The following is a 15,210-nucleotide window of genomic DNA, read 5'->3' on the forward strand; positions in this document are numbered from 1 at the left end:
ATAGCTAGTTGATAGGTAACTGATATCTGATAGCTAGTTGATAGGTAACTGATACCTGATAGCTAGTTGATAGGTAACTGATATCTGATAGCTAGTTGATAGGTAACTGATATCTGATAGCTAGTTCATAGGTAACTGATATCTGATAGCTAGTTGATCAGTAACTGATATCTGATAGCTAGTTGATAGGTAACTGATATCTGATAGCTAGTTGATAGGTAACTGATATCTGATAGCTAGTTGATCAGTAACTGATATCTGATAGCTAGTTGATAGGTAACTGATATCTGATAGCTAGTTCATAGGTAACTGATATCTGATAGCTAGTTGATCAGTAACTGATATCTGATAGCTAGTTGATAGGTAACTGATATCTGATAGCTAGTTGATAGGTAACTGATATCTGATAGCTAGTTGATAGGTAACTGATATCTGATAGCTAGTTGATCAGTAACTGATATCTGATAGCTAGTTGATCAGTAACTGATATCTGATCGCTAGTTGATCAGTAACTGATAGCTGATAGCTAGTTGATCAGTAACTGATAGCTGATAGCTAGTTGATAGGTAACTGATATCTGATAGCTAGTTGATAGGTAACTGATATCTGATAGCTAGTTGATAGGTAACTGATATCTGATAGCTAGTTGATAGGTAACTGATATCTGATAGCTTGTTGATAGGTAACTGATATCTGATAGCTAGTTGATAGGTTACTGATACCTGATAGCTAGTTGATCGGTAACTGATAGCTGATAGCTAGTTGATCAGTAACTGATAGCTGATAGCTAGTTGATAGGTAATTGATATCTGATAGCTAGCTGAAGGCTGTTCCACCTCCAGGTGGTGCAGACAGTGGTGGTGGTGGTGCATCGCCAGTGGTTGGAGCTCCGAGACCGGCAGACGGCTCCTCCAGGTAACCACCCCATCCAATGTCCTCCCAGAACACGCAGCCCGTCATCCCTGATTGGTCCATAAGCAAAGGGACCTTTGGTAGATGATTGGTCGGGACTCCACCACCAGAGAGGAGAAAGGAAACTGTTCTTACATTAATTTGTGTTCTTAACCTTCTCATATTCATAGTGATAATATATACATAACATTAACATATTCATAATGATAATGTATTTATAATGTCCTCCTCATAATGATAATAAATCCATAATGTTATCATAATCGTAATGATAATATATTCATGATGTTATACTCATATAAATAATAGATTCATACATTCATATTGCCAATTGTATTGTTAATGATAATATATTCATGTTAATCATAATATTATATAAAATACGGATCACCTATTCCTAATGGTGTGAATGTTTTTACCCATAATGCTCAGTGTCGGTGGGAGGGCCTCAGTGGGCCGTCCTCCGGGAGGCGCTGCTGCTGCTGCACTGGCTTCTGGGTTATCACGGCGGGTTCTCGGAGGGCTGCGGCGCCGTGCTGCACATGTACGACCAGCTGGTCCCGGCCCTGAGGCTCGCGCTGAGGACCGGCCCCACACACCTGTCCTACAGCGAAGGTACACACACACACACACACACACACACACACACACACACACACACACACACACACACACACACACACACACACACACACACACACACACACACACACACACACACACACACACACAAACACACACCTGTCCTACAGCGAAGGTACACACACACACACACACACACACACACACACACACACACACCTGTCCTACAGCGAAGGTACACACACACACACACACACCTGTCCTACAGCGAAGGTACACACACACACACCTGTCCTACAGTGAAGGTACACACACACACACACCTGTCCTACAGCGAAGGTACACACACACACACACCTGTCCTACAGCGAAGGTACACACACACACACACACCTGTCCTACAGCGAAAGTACACACACACACACACACCTGTCCTACAGCGAAGGTACACACACACACACACCTGTCCTACAGCGAAGGTACACACACACACACACCTGTCCTACAGCGAAGGTACACACACACACACACACACCTGTCCTACAGCGAAGGTACACACACACACACACACCTGTCCTACAGCGAAGGTACACACACACACACACACCTGTCCTACAGCGAAAGTACACACACACACACACACCTGTCCTACAGCGAAGGTACACACACACACACACACACACACCTGTCCTACAGCGAAAGTACACACACACACACACACCTGTCCTACAGCGAAGGTACACGCACACACACCTGTCCTACAGCGAAGGTGCACACACACACACACACGCACACACACACACACACCTGTCCTACAGCGAAGGTACACACACACCTGTCCTACAGCGAAGGTACACACACACACACACACACCTGTCCTACAGCGAAGGTACACACACACACACACACACCTGTCCTACAGCGAAGGTACACACACACACACAGCGAAGGTACACACACACACACACACACACCTGTCCTACAGCGAAGGTACACACACACACATGCCCTACAGCAAAGGTACACACACACACACACACACACACACACCTGCCCTACAGCGAAGGTACGCACATACACACATAGACATACACACACACACCTATCCTATAGGGAAGGTACACACTCACACACACACCTGTCCTACAGTGAAGGTACACACACACACACACAATGATGAAGAGTGTTTACTTCCTGTTTCCTGTCAGAGCTGGCGTTAGAGGAGGTGTGTCGCTCTGAGACCGAAGACACGGACGATGTGGACACTGAATCGGGACCCTGATTGGCTGCTTGACTGACTGCTGATCAGAATGGTCAATTGGGTGGTCTTTGATGACCCCCCACCCCCCTCCCCCGGTATCATCACACCACTGCTTTCTGCCATAAGTTGCCGTAGCGACAGACTCTTGGCTGTAATCTTGGACACTTTGACTTTACTTTGACTGTTGAACTTATCTTATCCTTGTAATGTAATGATTTAAGATTTCTGAGTAAAATCTTCCATGAAATGAACAGACCTGACCAGATGAAATATGTCGATACACAACTTTATTATAACATCTATTCACCGACTTTGTGAAATATATTTACACAGCAACCATTTGACAATATCTATAAATGTCAATCTTGTTAACCAAATGATATAAGTCAATGAATTATCATATATATATATATATATATATATATATATATATATATATATATATATATATATATACACACACGTATATATTCATAAACCAACTCCACAAAGTGTGTGTGTGTGTTGCCCTCTGGTAGTATCACGGTAGCATTTCTTTGTGCATATATTTAACAACCTCAGGCTCCGTGAATATTCACTTTGCCTTCGGCGAATTAATATTTTAGTATACTAAACGTGAATACTCCAAAAATTAACAAGATAACACTTTTTGAGATGTCAATCATATATCATACAGGATATTGCCCAATATCCTGAGACAGCGAACCAATCAAATTGCGCCATATTAGGAGGTTCACGTGTAGCATATAGTAATATGGTATATCTTTACCACTGTGTTGCGACTGGGCACCCTGGTTCTACAGGGCAGTTCCCAGTAGAACCAGTAGTAGACGGGTTCCAGTAGAATACTGGTTCTAATGGGCACCTCCCAGTAAAACCACTAGCAGACTGGTGGTCCTGGTATATATCTGGTATCTGATTGTACACATGTATATCTGGTATAAGATATACCATATGATGTGAGGGTATCTGTCTGGTATTTGAAGTGGGTTTATCGTTGAGTTGCCTGGAGGGTATTTCTCTTAATTAATGTGTTCTACAGGACATGAGAAACCGTACAACCTCAGGATTCCAGCTCCCTGTTTCTGTAAGAGAGTAGGAGAGACTTCATCGCTAACAGAGACTCACTCATTCACTCACCAGCGCACGCACACGCACTCACACACGCACGCACTCACACACACACGCACTGCATCAGTCACACGGTTTTCAGCAACATCTCTCCAATTAGTTTTGCCTTTTGTCCGCGTCACACACACACACACACACACACACATACGCGCACATGCGCGCGCACACACACACAGAACTGCTGGTTGTTATGGGTATCCTGAGGTATTTCACGTGACGCGTGTGGATCTGTGACATACTCACACAACCCAGTCGCTGAAACATTCTCAGCATCTGGCGAGGACACAATCCTGTGTGTGTGTGTGTGTGTGTTTGTGTGTGTGTGTGTGTGTGTGTGGATTGTGTGCGACAATAAATATAAATATTGACCATAAATGAATGGTCCTTGTAGGAGAAGATCTGTCACCTTTAACACTGGCGAGTATCTAGCTACCATTTCCCAATATAACCTGAAACAGACTGTGGTGATACTGGGCAGCACCCAGTAGAACCATTAGCAGACTGGTTCTACTGGGCAGGTCCCAGTACAACCAGTAGCATACCATGGTGGTACTGGGCAGCTACCAGTTTAGCAAAATAGGTTATACTTGGCAGCTCCCAGTAGAACCAGTAGAAGACTCTGGTAGTACCGGACAGCACCAAGTAGAACCAGTATTATACTGGATATACTGGGCAGCTCCCAGTAGAGCCAGTAGCAGACTGTGGTTGTACTTGGCAGCTCCCACTAGAACCAGTAGAAAACTCTGGTAGTACTGGACAGCTCCCACTAGAACCGGTAGCAGATGCTGGTTGTACTGGGCAGCTACCAGTGTTATCAGTAGCAGATCAGTCAGGATTTAGAATTACAAAATGATAAATTATTATCAGAAGATTTTAAACTGACCCACATTCTCACACTTTCATGTTTCTACACACACACACACACACACACACACACACACACACACACACACACACACACACACACACACACACACATGTGCCTATATATATAAACACACATTTACATGTTAACACACACACGCACACACACAGATGTCACTCTCTAAGTCTTATGACTGCAAATCCATCTCACATGCTGGGAAGAGCTGACCTGAAACCAGCACTCACTCTCAATTACTGTGTGTGTGTGTGTGTGTGTGTGTGTGGGGGGGGGGGTGTAATAAGGGTAGAGCAGGACTGCATTAGCAGTCGGCTGACCTCGGTCACATGACTTCAACATTATTCTGAACATGCCTTCCAGAATTGGTTTGAGTTAACGAACTCTAACTCCCAGAATCCCGCCTCTGGCGCGCCTTTGCAGCACGCTGTCTAATTGGTCCACCAGTGTGAATGGAGGAGGTCGTTAGCCAATCAGACATGATCACATGGTAGGAGGAAATCAATCTCTCTCTCTCTCTCTCTCTCTCTCTCTCTCTCTCTCTCTCTCTCTCTCTCTCTCTCTCTCTCTCTCTCTCTGTCTCATACCCGTCAGCATCTTCCATATAAAACACTCTGTCCACAGTCTCACTCTCCACAGTCTCACTCTCCAGACACTACCAGGAATCACCCTCATCATCCTCATCATCCTCATCATCCTCATCATCCTCATCCTCCTCAACATGCACAGCAAAGAGCAGATCAAGTGAGATGTGTTTTTATGACATCATTTGTTCATCTGTGAATGATACATGAATATAATATGAACAGGGTTTTTTTTTTGGACAAAATAAGAGTTAAAGTGATGTGTTTGTTTAAAAGTGTGAGGCTGTCTGGTCATAAATGATGTTCGATCGTAAACCGACGTCGTCAGTATCAGCAATTTATTAATAGTTGATTATTAATACCAATATATTACGAGACCTGCGTGTTCCGCAGGTCTCGTAATATAACTAGAAAATGTGTTGAGTGCTGTTGTGCAAAATGAGCTTAAAGTATATTAAATAAAACGTCATAGAATGAGACTTAGAAACCTGGAGTCCAAAGTTTAAAGTCTGAACGGCGTTTACGTAAAAGTATTAACATGGGAACGATTTTGATATCCTCAAACTGTTGGAAAATGAGTTCAACAAATAGCTAATCTAAAGTATTAGTCTACTTAGTATCAGGCTAGTATAAGCATTAAAAGTTGTTGTAGTTGTGTAGTATTAGTGTTATATATTGCCCTACCAGTAGTAGAATGATGAATAGTATAATTAGTACCAGCATGATGCATAGTAGTATTGGTATGATCCCTTAGAAGTAGTATTACTATGAATGTATATATATATATACATTATACCAAAAAATTATTGGTGAATGATAAAGTTTATGCTTTTGGAATCTGAGGAGTCTCATCGTTCATATGACCCATTTTTTGTGGAGATAGCATGGTGTGAAAAAGATAGTTTTTAAATTCATCAGCATGTAGAAACACAGCCTCCCTCACTGCTTCTAACAGGAAGCAGACAACCAACCAGGCATTAAGAGCCTAGCCTCAAACCATAGACCTGTTCTTAAACACTAGATCTCAGACTTCTGCCAGTGGGACGCGGTCATAACCAGTAGAAGGGGACGACAACATGTGTCTGCCTCTTGAAGACTGGGAGTTTATTAGTTCAAAAGTTGTCTTAAAGAGGAGACTAAAGAAAAGCAAGTCTCCCCTCTTGAATTGTACTATAAACGGGGGTCTTCAATTAACTGATTAACAGGTTCTCTCTCACACACACACACACACACACACACACACACACACACACACACACACACACACACAACGACACACACACACACACGCATGCACATCTAATCTCACCACCTCCACTCCTCTCATCACCTCTACTCTCTCGCTTTTTCTCCTCCCCTCCTCCTAATCTCTCATCGCCTCTCCTCTCTCCTCCTCTCCTCACTACTCCTGACGGTGTGTTTGTCTTTGTAGCCATGACGACTACCAGAAGACAGCTGATTGGCTGTTGTCCCAGACTAAGCAGCGCCCCCTGGTGGGCATCATCTGTGGCTCGGGTCTGGGTCTGCTGGCGGACTCCCTGAAGAACCCCGAGCTGTTCCCCTACGCAGACATCCCCGGCTTCCCCCAGAGCACCGGTACACACACAACTATATATACACCATGTATAGTAAATATATATCACACCACATACTCACTATATATACACCATGTATAGTAAATATATATCATACCACATACTCACTATATATACACCATGTATAGTAAATATATATCACACCACATACTCACTATATATACACCATGTATAGTAAATATATATCGCACCACATACTCACTATATATACACCATGTATAGTAAATATATATCACACCACATACTCACTATATATACACCATGTATAGTAAATATATATCACACCACATACTCACTATATATACACCATGTATAGTAAATATATATCGCACCACATACTCACTATATATACACCATGTATAGTAAATATATATCACACCACATACTCACTATATATACACCATGTATAGTAAATATATATCACACCACATACTCACTATATATACACCATGTATAGTAAATATATATCGCACCACATACTCACTATATATACACCATGTATAGTAAATATATATCACACCACATACTCACTATATATACACCATGTATAGTAAATATATATCGCACCACTTACTCACTATATATACACCATGTATAGTAAAGATATATGTACACACCACTTACTCACTATATATACACCATGTATAGTAAATATATATCATACCACTTACTCACTATATATACACCATGTATAGTAAATATATAGACACACCACTTACTCACTATATATACACCATGTATAGTAAATATATATCACACCACATACTCACTATATATACACCATGTATAGTAAATATATATCGCACCACTTACTCACTATATATACACCATGTATAGTAAATATATATCATACCACTTACTCACTATATACACACTATGTATAGTAAATATATATATACACACCACTTACTCACTATATATACACCATGTATAGTAAATATATAGACACACCACTTACTCACTGTATATACACCATGTATAGTAAATATATAGACACACCACTTACTCACTATATATACACTATGTATAGTAAATATATATATACACACCACTTACTCACTATATATACACCATGTATAGTAAATATATACACACACCACTTACTCACTATATATACACCATGTATAGTAAATATATACACACCACTTACTCACTATATATACACTATGTATAGTAAATATATACACACACCACTTACTCACTATATATACACTATGTATAGTAAATATATATATACACACCACTTACTCACTATATATACACTATGTTAGTGTGTATATATATACACCACTTATTCACTATATATACACTATGTTAGTGTGTATATATATGCACCCCTTATTCACTATATATACACTATGTATAGTATATATGTACACCATTATTATATACATATATACTTTATCTTTACACAATACATATATATACCACTTATTATACACTAGTAGATTTATATATATACACAACTTATTATTCACCCTATGTACTTTATATTGACACTATATTTACCCATTTTATATACCAATTATTCATTACATATACTTTATATTTACGGTTTGTGTGTACGTGTGCATGTGCGTGCGGTTGTGTGTGTGTGTGTGTGTGTATGTGTGCGTGTGTGTGCATGTGCGTGCGGTTGTGTGTGTGTGTGTGCGTGTGCATGTGCGTGTGTGTGTGTGGGCGTGCGTGTGTGTGTGTGTGTAGTGCAGGGTCATGCAGGTCGCTTGGTGTTCGGGGAGATGAAGGGGCGGAGCTGTGTGTGCATGCAGGGTCGCTTCCACATGTACGAGGGACACTCGCTCGGCACGGTGAGCTCACACGCACGCACGCACGCACGCACACACACACACACACACACACGTCCACATTTAGGATGTACCACAGGTTACTGCTACAGAGAGAGAGACAGGTCACCGGTAGAGGGAGACAGGTTATGGGTACAGAGAGAGAGAGGTAACTGGTCAAGAGAGACAGGTTACAGCTACAGAGAGAGAGACAGGCCACCGGTAGAGGGAGACAGGTTATGGGTACAGAGAGAGAGAGGTAACTGGTCAAGAGAGACAGGTTACAGCTACAGAGAGAGAGACAGGCCACCGGTAGAGGGAGACAGGTTATGGGTACAGAGAGAGAGAGAGGTAACTGGTCAAGAGAGACAGGTTACTGCTATAGAGAGAGAGAGAGACAGGCCACCGGTAGAGGGAGACAGGTTATGGGTACAGAGAGAGAGAGGTAACTGGTCAAGAGAGACAGGTTACTGCTACAGAGAGAGAGACAGGCCACCGGTAGAGGGAGACAGGTTATGGGTACAGAGAGAGAGAGAGAGGTAACTGGTCAAGAGAGACAGGTTACTGGTACAGAGAGAGAGACAGGCCACCGGTAGAGGGAGACAGGTTATCGGTACAGAGAGAGAGAGAGAGGTAACTGGTCAAGAGAGACAGGTTACTGGTACAGAGAGAGAGACAGGTCACCGGTAGAGGGAGACAGATTATGGGTACAGAGAGAGAGAGAGAGGTAACTGGTCAAGAGAGACAGGTTACTGCTACAGAGAGAGAGACAGGCCACCGGTAGAGGGAGACAGGTTATGGGTACAGAGAGAGAGGTAACTGGTCAAGAGAGACAGGTTACTGGTACAGAGAGAGAGACAGGTCACCGGTAGAGGGAGACAGGTTATGGGTACAGAGAGAGAGAGAGAGGTAACTGGTCAAGAGAGACAGGTTACTGGTACAGAGAGAGAGACAGGTCACCGGTAGAGAGAGACAGGTTATGGGTACAGAGAGAGAGAGAGAGGTAACTGGTCAAGAGAGACAGGTTACTGCTACAGAGAGAGAGACAAGTTAGTGGTAGAGGGAGAGACAGGTTACTGGTAAAATAATAATGTTTATGTTACGTAACAATGGTAACTTTTCCTGGTTGCAACGGTACCTTTCAAGGTTACCATGGTAACACAATCAATTCCTGTTTATATTATGTTACCTTCATTCCTGGTTGTAACTTGACCTGTGTGTCCTCCTACCTGTCTGTCTGTCTCCCTGTCTGTGTGTCCTCCCACTTGTCCATTTGTCTACCTGTCTTTGTGTCTACCTGTCTGTGTGTCCTCCTCCATATCCATCTGTCTATATGTGCACCTGTCTGTCTCCCTGTCTGTGTGTCCTCCTCCTTGTCCATCTGTCTATCTGTGCACCTTTGTGTCTGCCTGTCTGTGTGTCTACCTGTCTGTGGCTCAGACCACCTTCCCGGTCCGAGTGTTCAAGCTGCTGGGGGTGGAGACTCTGATCGTCACCAACGCCGCCGGCTCATTGGCTGACGGCTACCAGCCCGGTGACATCATGATCATCAAAGACCACGTCAACGTCCCGGGATTGGCCGGCCTGAACCCTCTGACCGGGCCCAACGACGACAAGTACGGATTACGGCTTAGATACACTATAACATCTATTTTATTTTTTTAACTATATCATATATTATTTTAATGGACTTTATTATACATCTTATATAGTAAAGATAGTATAGTAAAACTAAATTAAAATATCTCTTTTATATCATAGACTGTATCATATATTATATTATTTACATATATATATAAAACAATATATATATATATATGTAACAAAGGTAGTAAAGTAAAGTGGAGAGGGTATTCAGTAGAAAGTATTTGTGTATTTAGTAGAGGGTATTTGTCTTATCTCTAGGAAGTGTTTTTTTAATGCAGTACAAAGTATTTGTGTAATCAGTAGAAAATATTTATGTGTTTGGGAGAGGGTATTTGTCTAATCTCTGGAAAGTGTTTGTGTATACAGGATAGAGTATTTGTGTATTTAGTAGAGGGTTTTTGTGCATTCAGGAGAAAGTATTTTTGTATTTAGTAGAGGGTTTTTGTGTATTTCCAGGTTTGGTCCGCGTTTTCCCGCCATGTCCAGTGTGTACGATAAGGGTCTCCGTTGCCTAGCGATGGACATCGTGAAGCAGATGGGCGTGGCCCAGTTCGTCCACGAGGGCGTGTACGCCATGGTGGGCGGGCCCAACTTCGAGACAGTCGCCGAGGCTAAACTACTGCATCGGCTAGGGATCGACGCCGTCGGTATGTATATTATATATACATTATATATACATAATACATATTATATATACATTATGTAAACTACTGCATCGGCTAGGGATCGACGCCGTCGGTATGTATATTATATATACATTATATATACATAATACATATTATATATACATTATATAAACTACTGCATCGGCTAGGGGTCAACGCCGTCGGTATGTATATTATATATACATTCTATATACATAATACATATTATATATACATTATGTAAACTACTGCATCGGCTAGGGATCGACGCCGTCGGTATGTATATTATATATACATTATATATACATAATACATATTATATATACATTATATAAACTACTGCATCGGCTAGGGATCGACGCCGTCGGTATGTATATTATATATACATTATATATACATAATACATATTATATATACATTTTATAAAGTACTGCATCGGCTAGGGGTCGACGCCGTCGGTATGTATATTATATATACATTATATATACATAATACATATTATATATACATTATATAAAGTACTGCATCGGCTAGGGGTCGACACCGTCGGTATGTATATTATATATACATTATAAACATTATATATATTACACATATTATATATACATTATTTACATTAGATAAACTTCTGAAACGAATAGGGGTGGACGCCGTCGTATGTACATTATTTATACATTATATAAACATTATATATACATAAGACATATTATATATACTTTATATACACATTATATACATTACATATACATTATATATATATTACTATGTTCTGTAGGGATGTGTACAGCAGTACTGTAGTAATAATGTCTACTGTAGTAGTAGTGTTCTGAGTGAGTACTGGTAGTAGTAATACTGCATTCTGTAGGGATGAGTACTGGAGCATTAATACTGGTTTCTGAGTGAGAACTACAGTCCTAATACTGCGTTCTGTAGGGATGAGTACTACAATCCTAATACTGCGTTCTGTAGGGATGAGTACTGTAGTAGTAATACTGCATTCTGAGTGAGTACTACAGTACTAATACTGCGTTCTGTAGGGATGAGTACTGCTCCGGAGGTACTGGTGGCGTCTCACTGTGGAATGCGAGTGTTCGGTCTGTCGCTCATCACAAACAAGGTAAGTTGTACTAATACTAATACTAGTACTAGTACTTTTGTTACTGCTGCTACACCCTGTCCCGAGACATGTATCTATTGATGAGCGTGCTAAGTAGGAGCCTACCAGGTTCTAGCAGGTGCTAATTTGGAGCTAATTGTGCTAAGTGGTGCTAATTAGGAGCTAACAGGTGCTAATAAGGAGGTTACAGGTGCTAAGTCGGAGCTAACTGGAGCTTAATAAGAGGTTACATGTGCTAAGTTGGAGCTAACTGGCGCTAAACAGAAGGTTACAGATGCTAAGTGGGAGCTAACTGGTGTTATATAGGTGGTTAGAGGGGCTAAGTTGGAGCTAACTGGTGCTATTTTGGAGCTAGCAGTGTCTAACTAGAAGCTATCCGTATGCTATCCAGGAGCTAAACGTGCTCCCTGTGTGTCCAGGTGGTGAGGAGCTACGACGACGAGGAGCAGGTGAACCATGAAGGAGTTCTGGAGGTCGGCAAGATGAGGTCCCACTCCCTCCAGATGCTCATCACCCAGCTGGTGGGCAGGATGGACATGAACAACAACACACACACCTAGACGCACACGCACACACACACACACACACACACACACACACACACACACGCACACACATTCAAACACACACACACACACACACACACACTCAGACACACACACACACACACTCAGACACACACACACACACACTGAGACGCAAACAAACTCCTAGACACACACACACACACAGACACACACACACACACACACACACACTGATACACATAGACACAAACGAACTCCTAGACACACACACATTTGAGCACACATACTTAGACACACACAAACTCCTAGACACACACACACACTCAGACACACACACACAAATACACACACTGAGACACTTAGACACAAACAAACTCCTAGACACACACACACACACTTAGACACACATACTTAGACACACACAAACTCCTAGACACACACACACACACACGCACCCGCACCCACACACACATACTGTGAGATGCACACAAAAACTCCTAAACACACACACACGCTCACATACTGTTAGACACATACACAAACTCCTAGACAGACACACACACAAACACACGCTCACACACAGTTAATATTTAACTTTTTATAGATTGGATATATACATAGATATAAACTACATAGATGTGAAATATATACCTAGATATAAACTATACCGAGATATTTATATTTATAGATAGAAATAATATATATGTGAGATATATATGTACATCAAAACAATATATATATGAGATATATACCTAGATATAAACGTTCTATATATGATATATATATTAATGTATTAATGCGAAGTATATATGATATGAACTATGGCACAACTGTAATTGAAATATGTTTCAGATATTTATGTTCTAGTTAATGTTATTTATTTCAACGGTTGATAAAAAATGTGTCATTGCTGTGACTTTTTACTGATGTTTGATAAAAACGTGGAAATAACTCAGATTTATGTTCCTTTGTATCATGTTTGTGGGTCAATCCTCCTGAACACTAAAGTTTTTATCAAAACATTATGTGTCAGTCTGTACCAGTAGCTTAGCCTAGCCTAGCGTAAAACAATATGGACCCAGCGCATGGACCTACTAAAGAAGACAGTGTCCCCGTCGCCCATTGGAACTACATGTTAGTCTCTAGTGCACCACCTAGAGGCTGTTCGAGGAACTACATGCTAGTTTCTACCGTAAACCGCCTAGAGGCCGTTAGAGGAACTACATGCTAGTCTCTAGTGAACCACCTAGAGGACGTTAGAGGAGCTACATGCTAGTCTCTAGCGAACCACCTAGAGGCCGTTAGAGGAGCTACATGCTAGTCTCTAGTGAACCACCTAGAGGCCGTTAGAGGAGCTACATGCTAGTCTCTAGTGAACAACCTACAGGCAGTAAGAAGACAAACACTTGTCTGTTGCATGTCCAACAGCCAGATTTTTTCTGACAGGCAGTCAGGCAGACAGACCATCAGGAACAGACAGACAGTTGTGGGTCATATTTGATGTCACACTTAGCTGTCGAAGATCAATTAATCAATGGCTGCTGCCTCTATCACACCGTGTCTATCTATCTGTCTGTCTAGCGGTCTGTCTGTCTGCCCCCACCCCGTCTGTCTGCCTGTAGCTGTGTTGGGTTTCCAAGTCGACAAAGCAGAGGAAACTAAGGAGAGGAGAGATGAGGTGAGAGAGAGAGAGGGAGGGAGAGAGAGAGGGAGGGAGAGATAGAGGCTGAAAGAGAGAGAGGGAGGGAGGGAGGGAGGGAGGAGGAGACAGAGGGGGAGATAGAGAGGGAGGGAGGGAGGGAGGGAGATATCCCTGTGATTCCGCTCTTGAATTTTTAACGGCGTTGTGGAACTTTTCAGACAGGTTACGAGGATCTGGTTTCAGACCATCGTCTGTTTGGACGCTGGCTAACCATGTGTGGCTTTACAGAGAGAGGGGGAGAGAGAGAGGAGGAAGGGAGAGAGAGAAGGGGGAGGGGGAGAAAGGGGAGAGAGAGATAGAGAGAGAGAGAAGGGGGAAAGAGAGAGAGACAGAGAGAAGGGGGGAGAGAGCAGGACAGCGAGAGAGAGAGAGAGAGAGAGAACGAAAGAAAGAGAGAGACGGAGAGAGAGAGAGAGAGAGAGAGGGAGGGAGAGAGAGAGGGAGAGAGAGAGAGAGGGCGGGAGGGAGAGAGAGAGAGAGAGAAAAAGAGAGAGAAAGACAGAGAGAAGGGGAGAGAGAGCAGGACAGAGAGAAAGAGAAGTGGGAGAGAAAGAGACGAATAGAGTGAAGAGAGAGGGGGGGGTGGTTGTTTGGTAAAGAGGGTTCAGTGGGCAACTAGGTTGTAGGATGGAGAGGACGCATGAATGTGGTGGAGAGTGAACTCCATCTATCTATCTGTTCTCTGGAGAAGCCCCCACAGAGGCACCATGTTGGTAAGTGAACTCTAACTGTCATGTTGATGCTTTAGTTGTTATTATGGTGTTCTGTTATTATTGAGTTTTTTTATTCCATCATCTCAGCATTTTTTTGTGTTGGGAGAACGCTGTTGTATCGGAAAGTATTT

The 15,210-nt window shown here is 42.1% G+C and overlaps 2 protein-coding genes across 2 annotated transcripts in view; both read left to right on the forward strand.

Moving 5' to 3' along the window:
- The window catches only part of atrip (ATR interacting protein), an 11,107-nt gene extending 8,205 nt beyond the window's left edge, over window positions 1-2,902 (forward strand). Inside the window, exons 15-17 of the mRNA XM_079748521.1 lie at window positions 843-915; window positions 1,345-1,527; window positions 2,703-2,902. Of these exons, the coding sequence (XP_079604647.1) occupies window positions 843-915; window positions 1,345-1,527; window positions 2,703-2,776 (330 nt within the window). The 3' untranslated portion in view covers window positions 2,777-2,902. The remainder of the gene's footprint in view (window positions 1-842; window positions 916-1,344; window positions 1,528-2,702) is intronic.
- A 2,585-nt stretch (window positions 2,903-5,487) lies between these two features.
- LOC307084360 (purine nucleoside phosphorylase-like) lies at window positions 5,488-12,697 on the forward strand (the record flags this gene model as incomplete). Its single annotated transcript, XM_079748716.1, has 7 exons — window positions 5,488-5,510; window positions 6,783-6,946; window positions 8,650-8,753; window positions 10,170-10,345; window positions 10,833-11,023; window positions 12,058-12,137; window positions 12,557-12,697. The coding sequence occupies 7 exons, from the start codon at window positions 5,488-5,490 to the stop codon at window positions 12,695-12,697; spliced, it is 879 nt and encodes a 292-aa protein (XP_079604842.1).
- Window positions 12,698-15,210: the final 2,513 nt, after the last annotated feature.

Source organism: Pollachius pollachius (genome assembly GCF_949987615.1).
Source record: "Pollachius pollachius genome assembly, chromosome: 12".
NCBI classification, from domain to species: domain Eukaryota; kingdom Metazoa; phylum Chordata; class Actinopteri; order Gadiformes; family Gadidae; genus Pollachius; species Pollachius pollachius.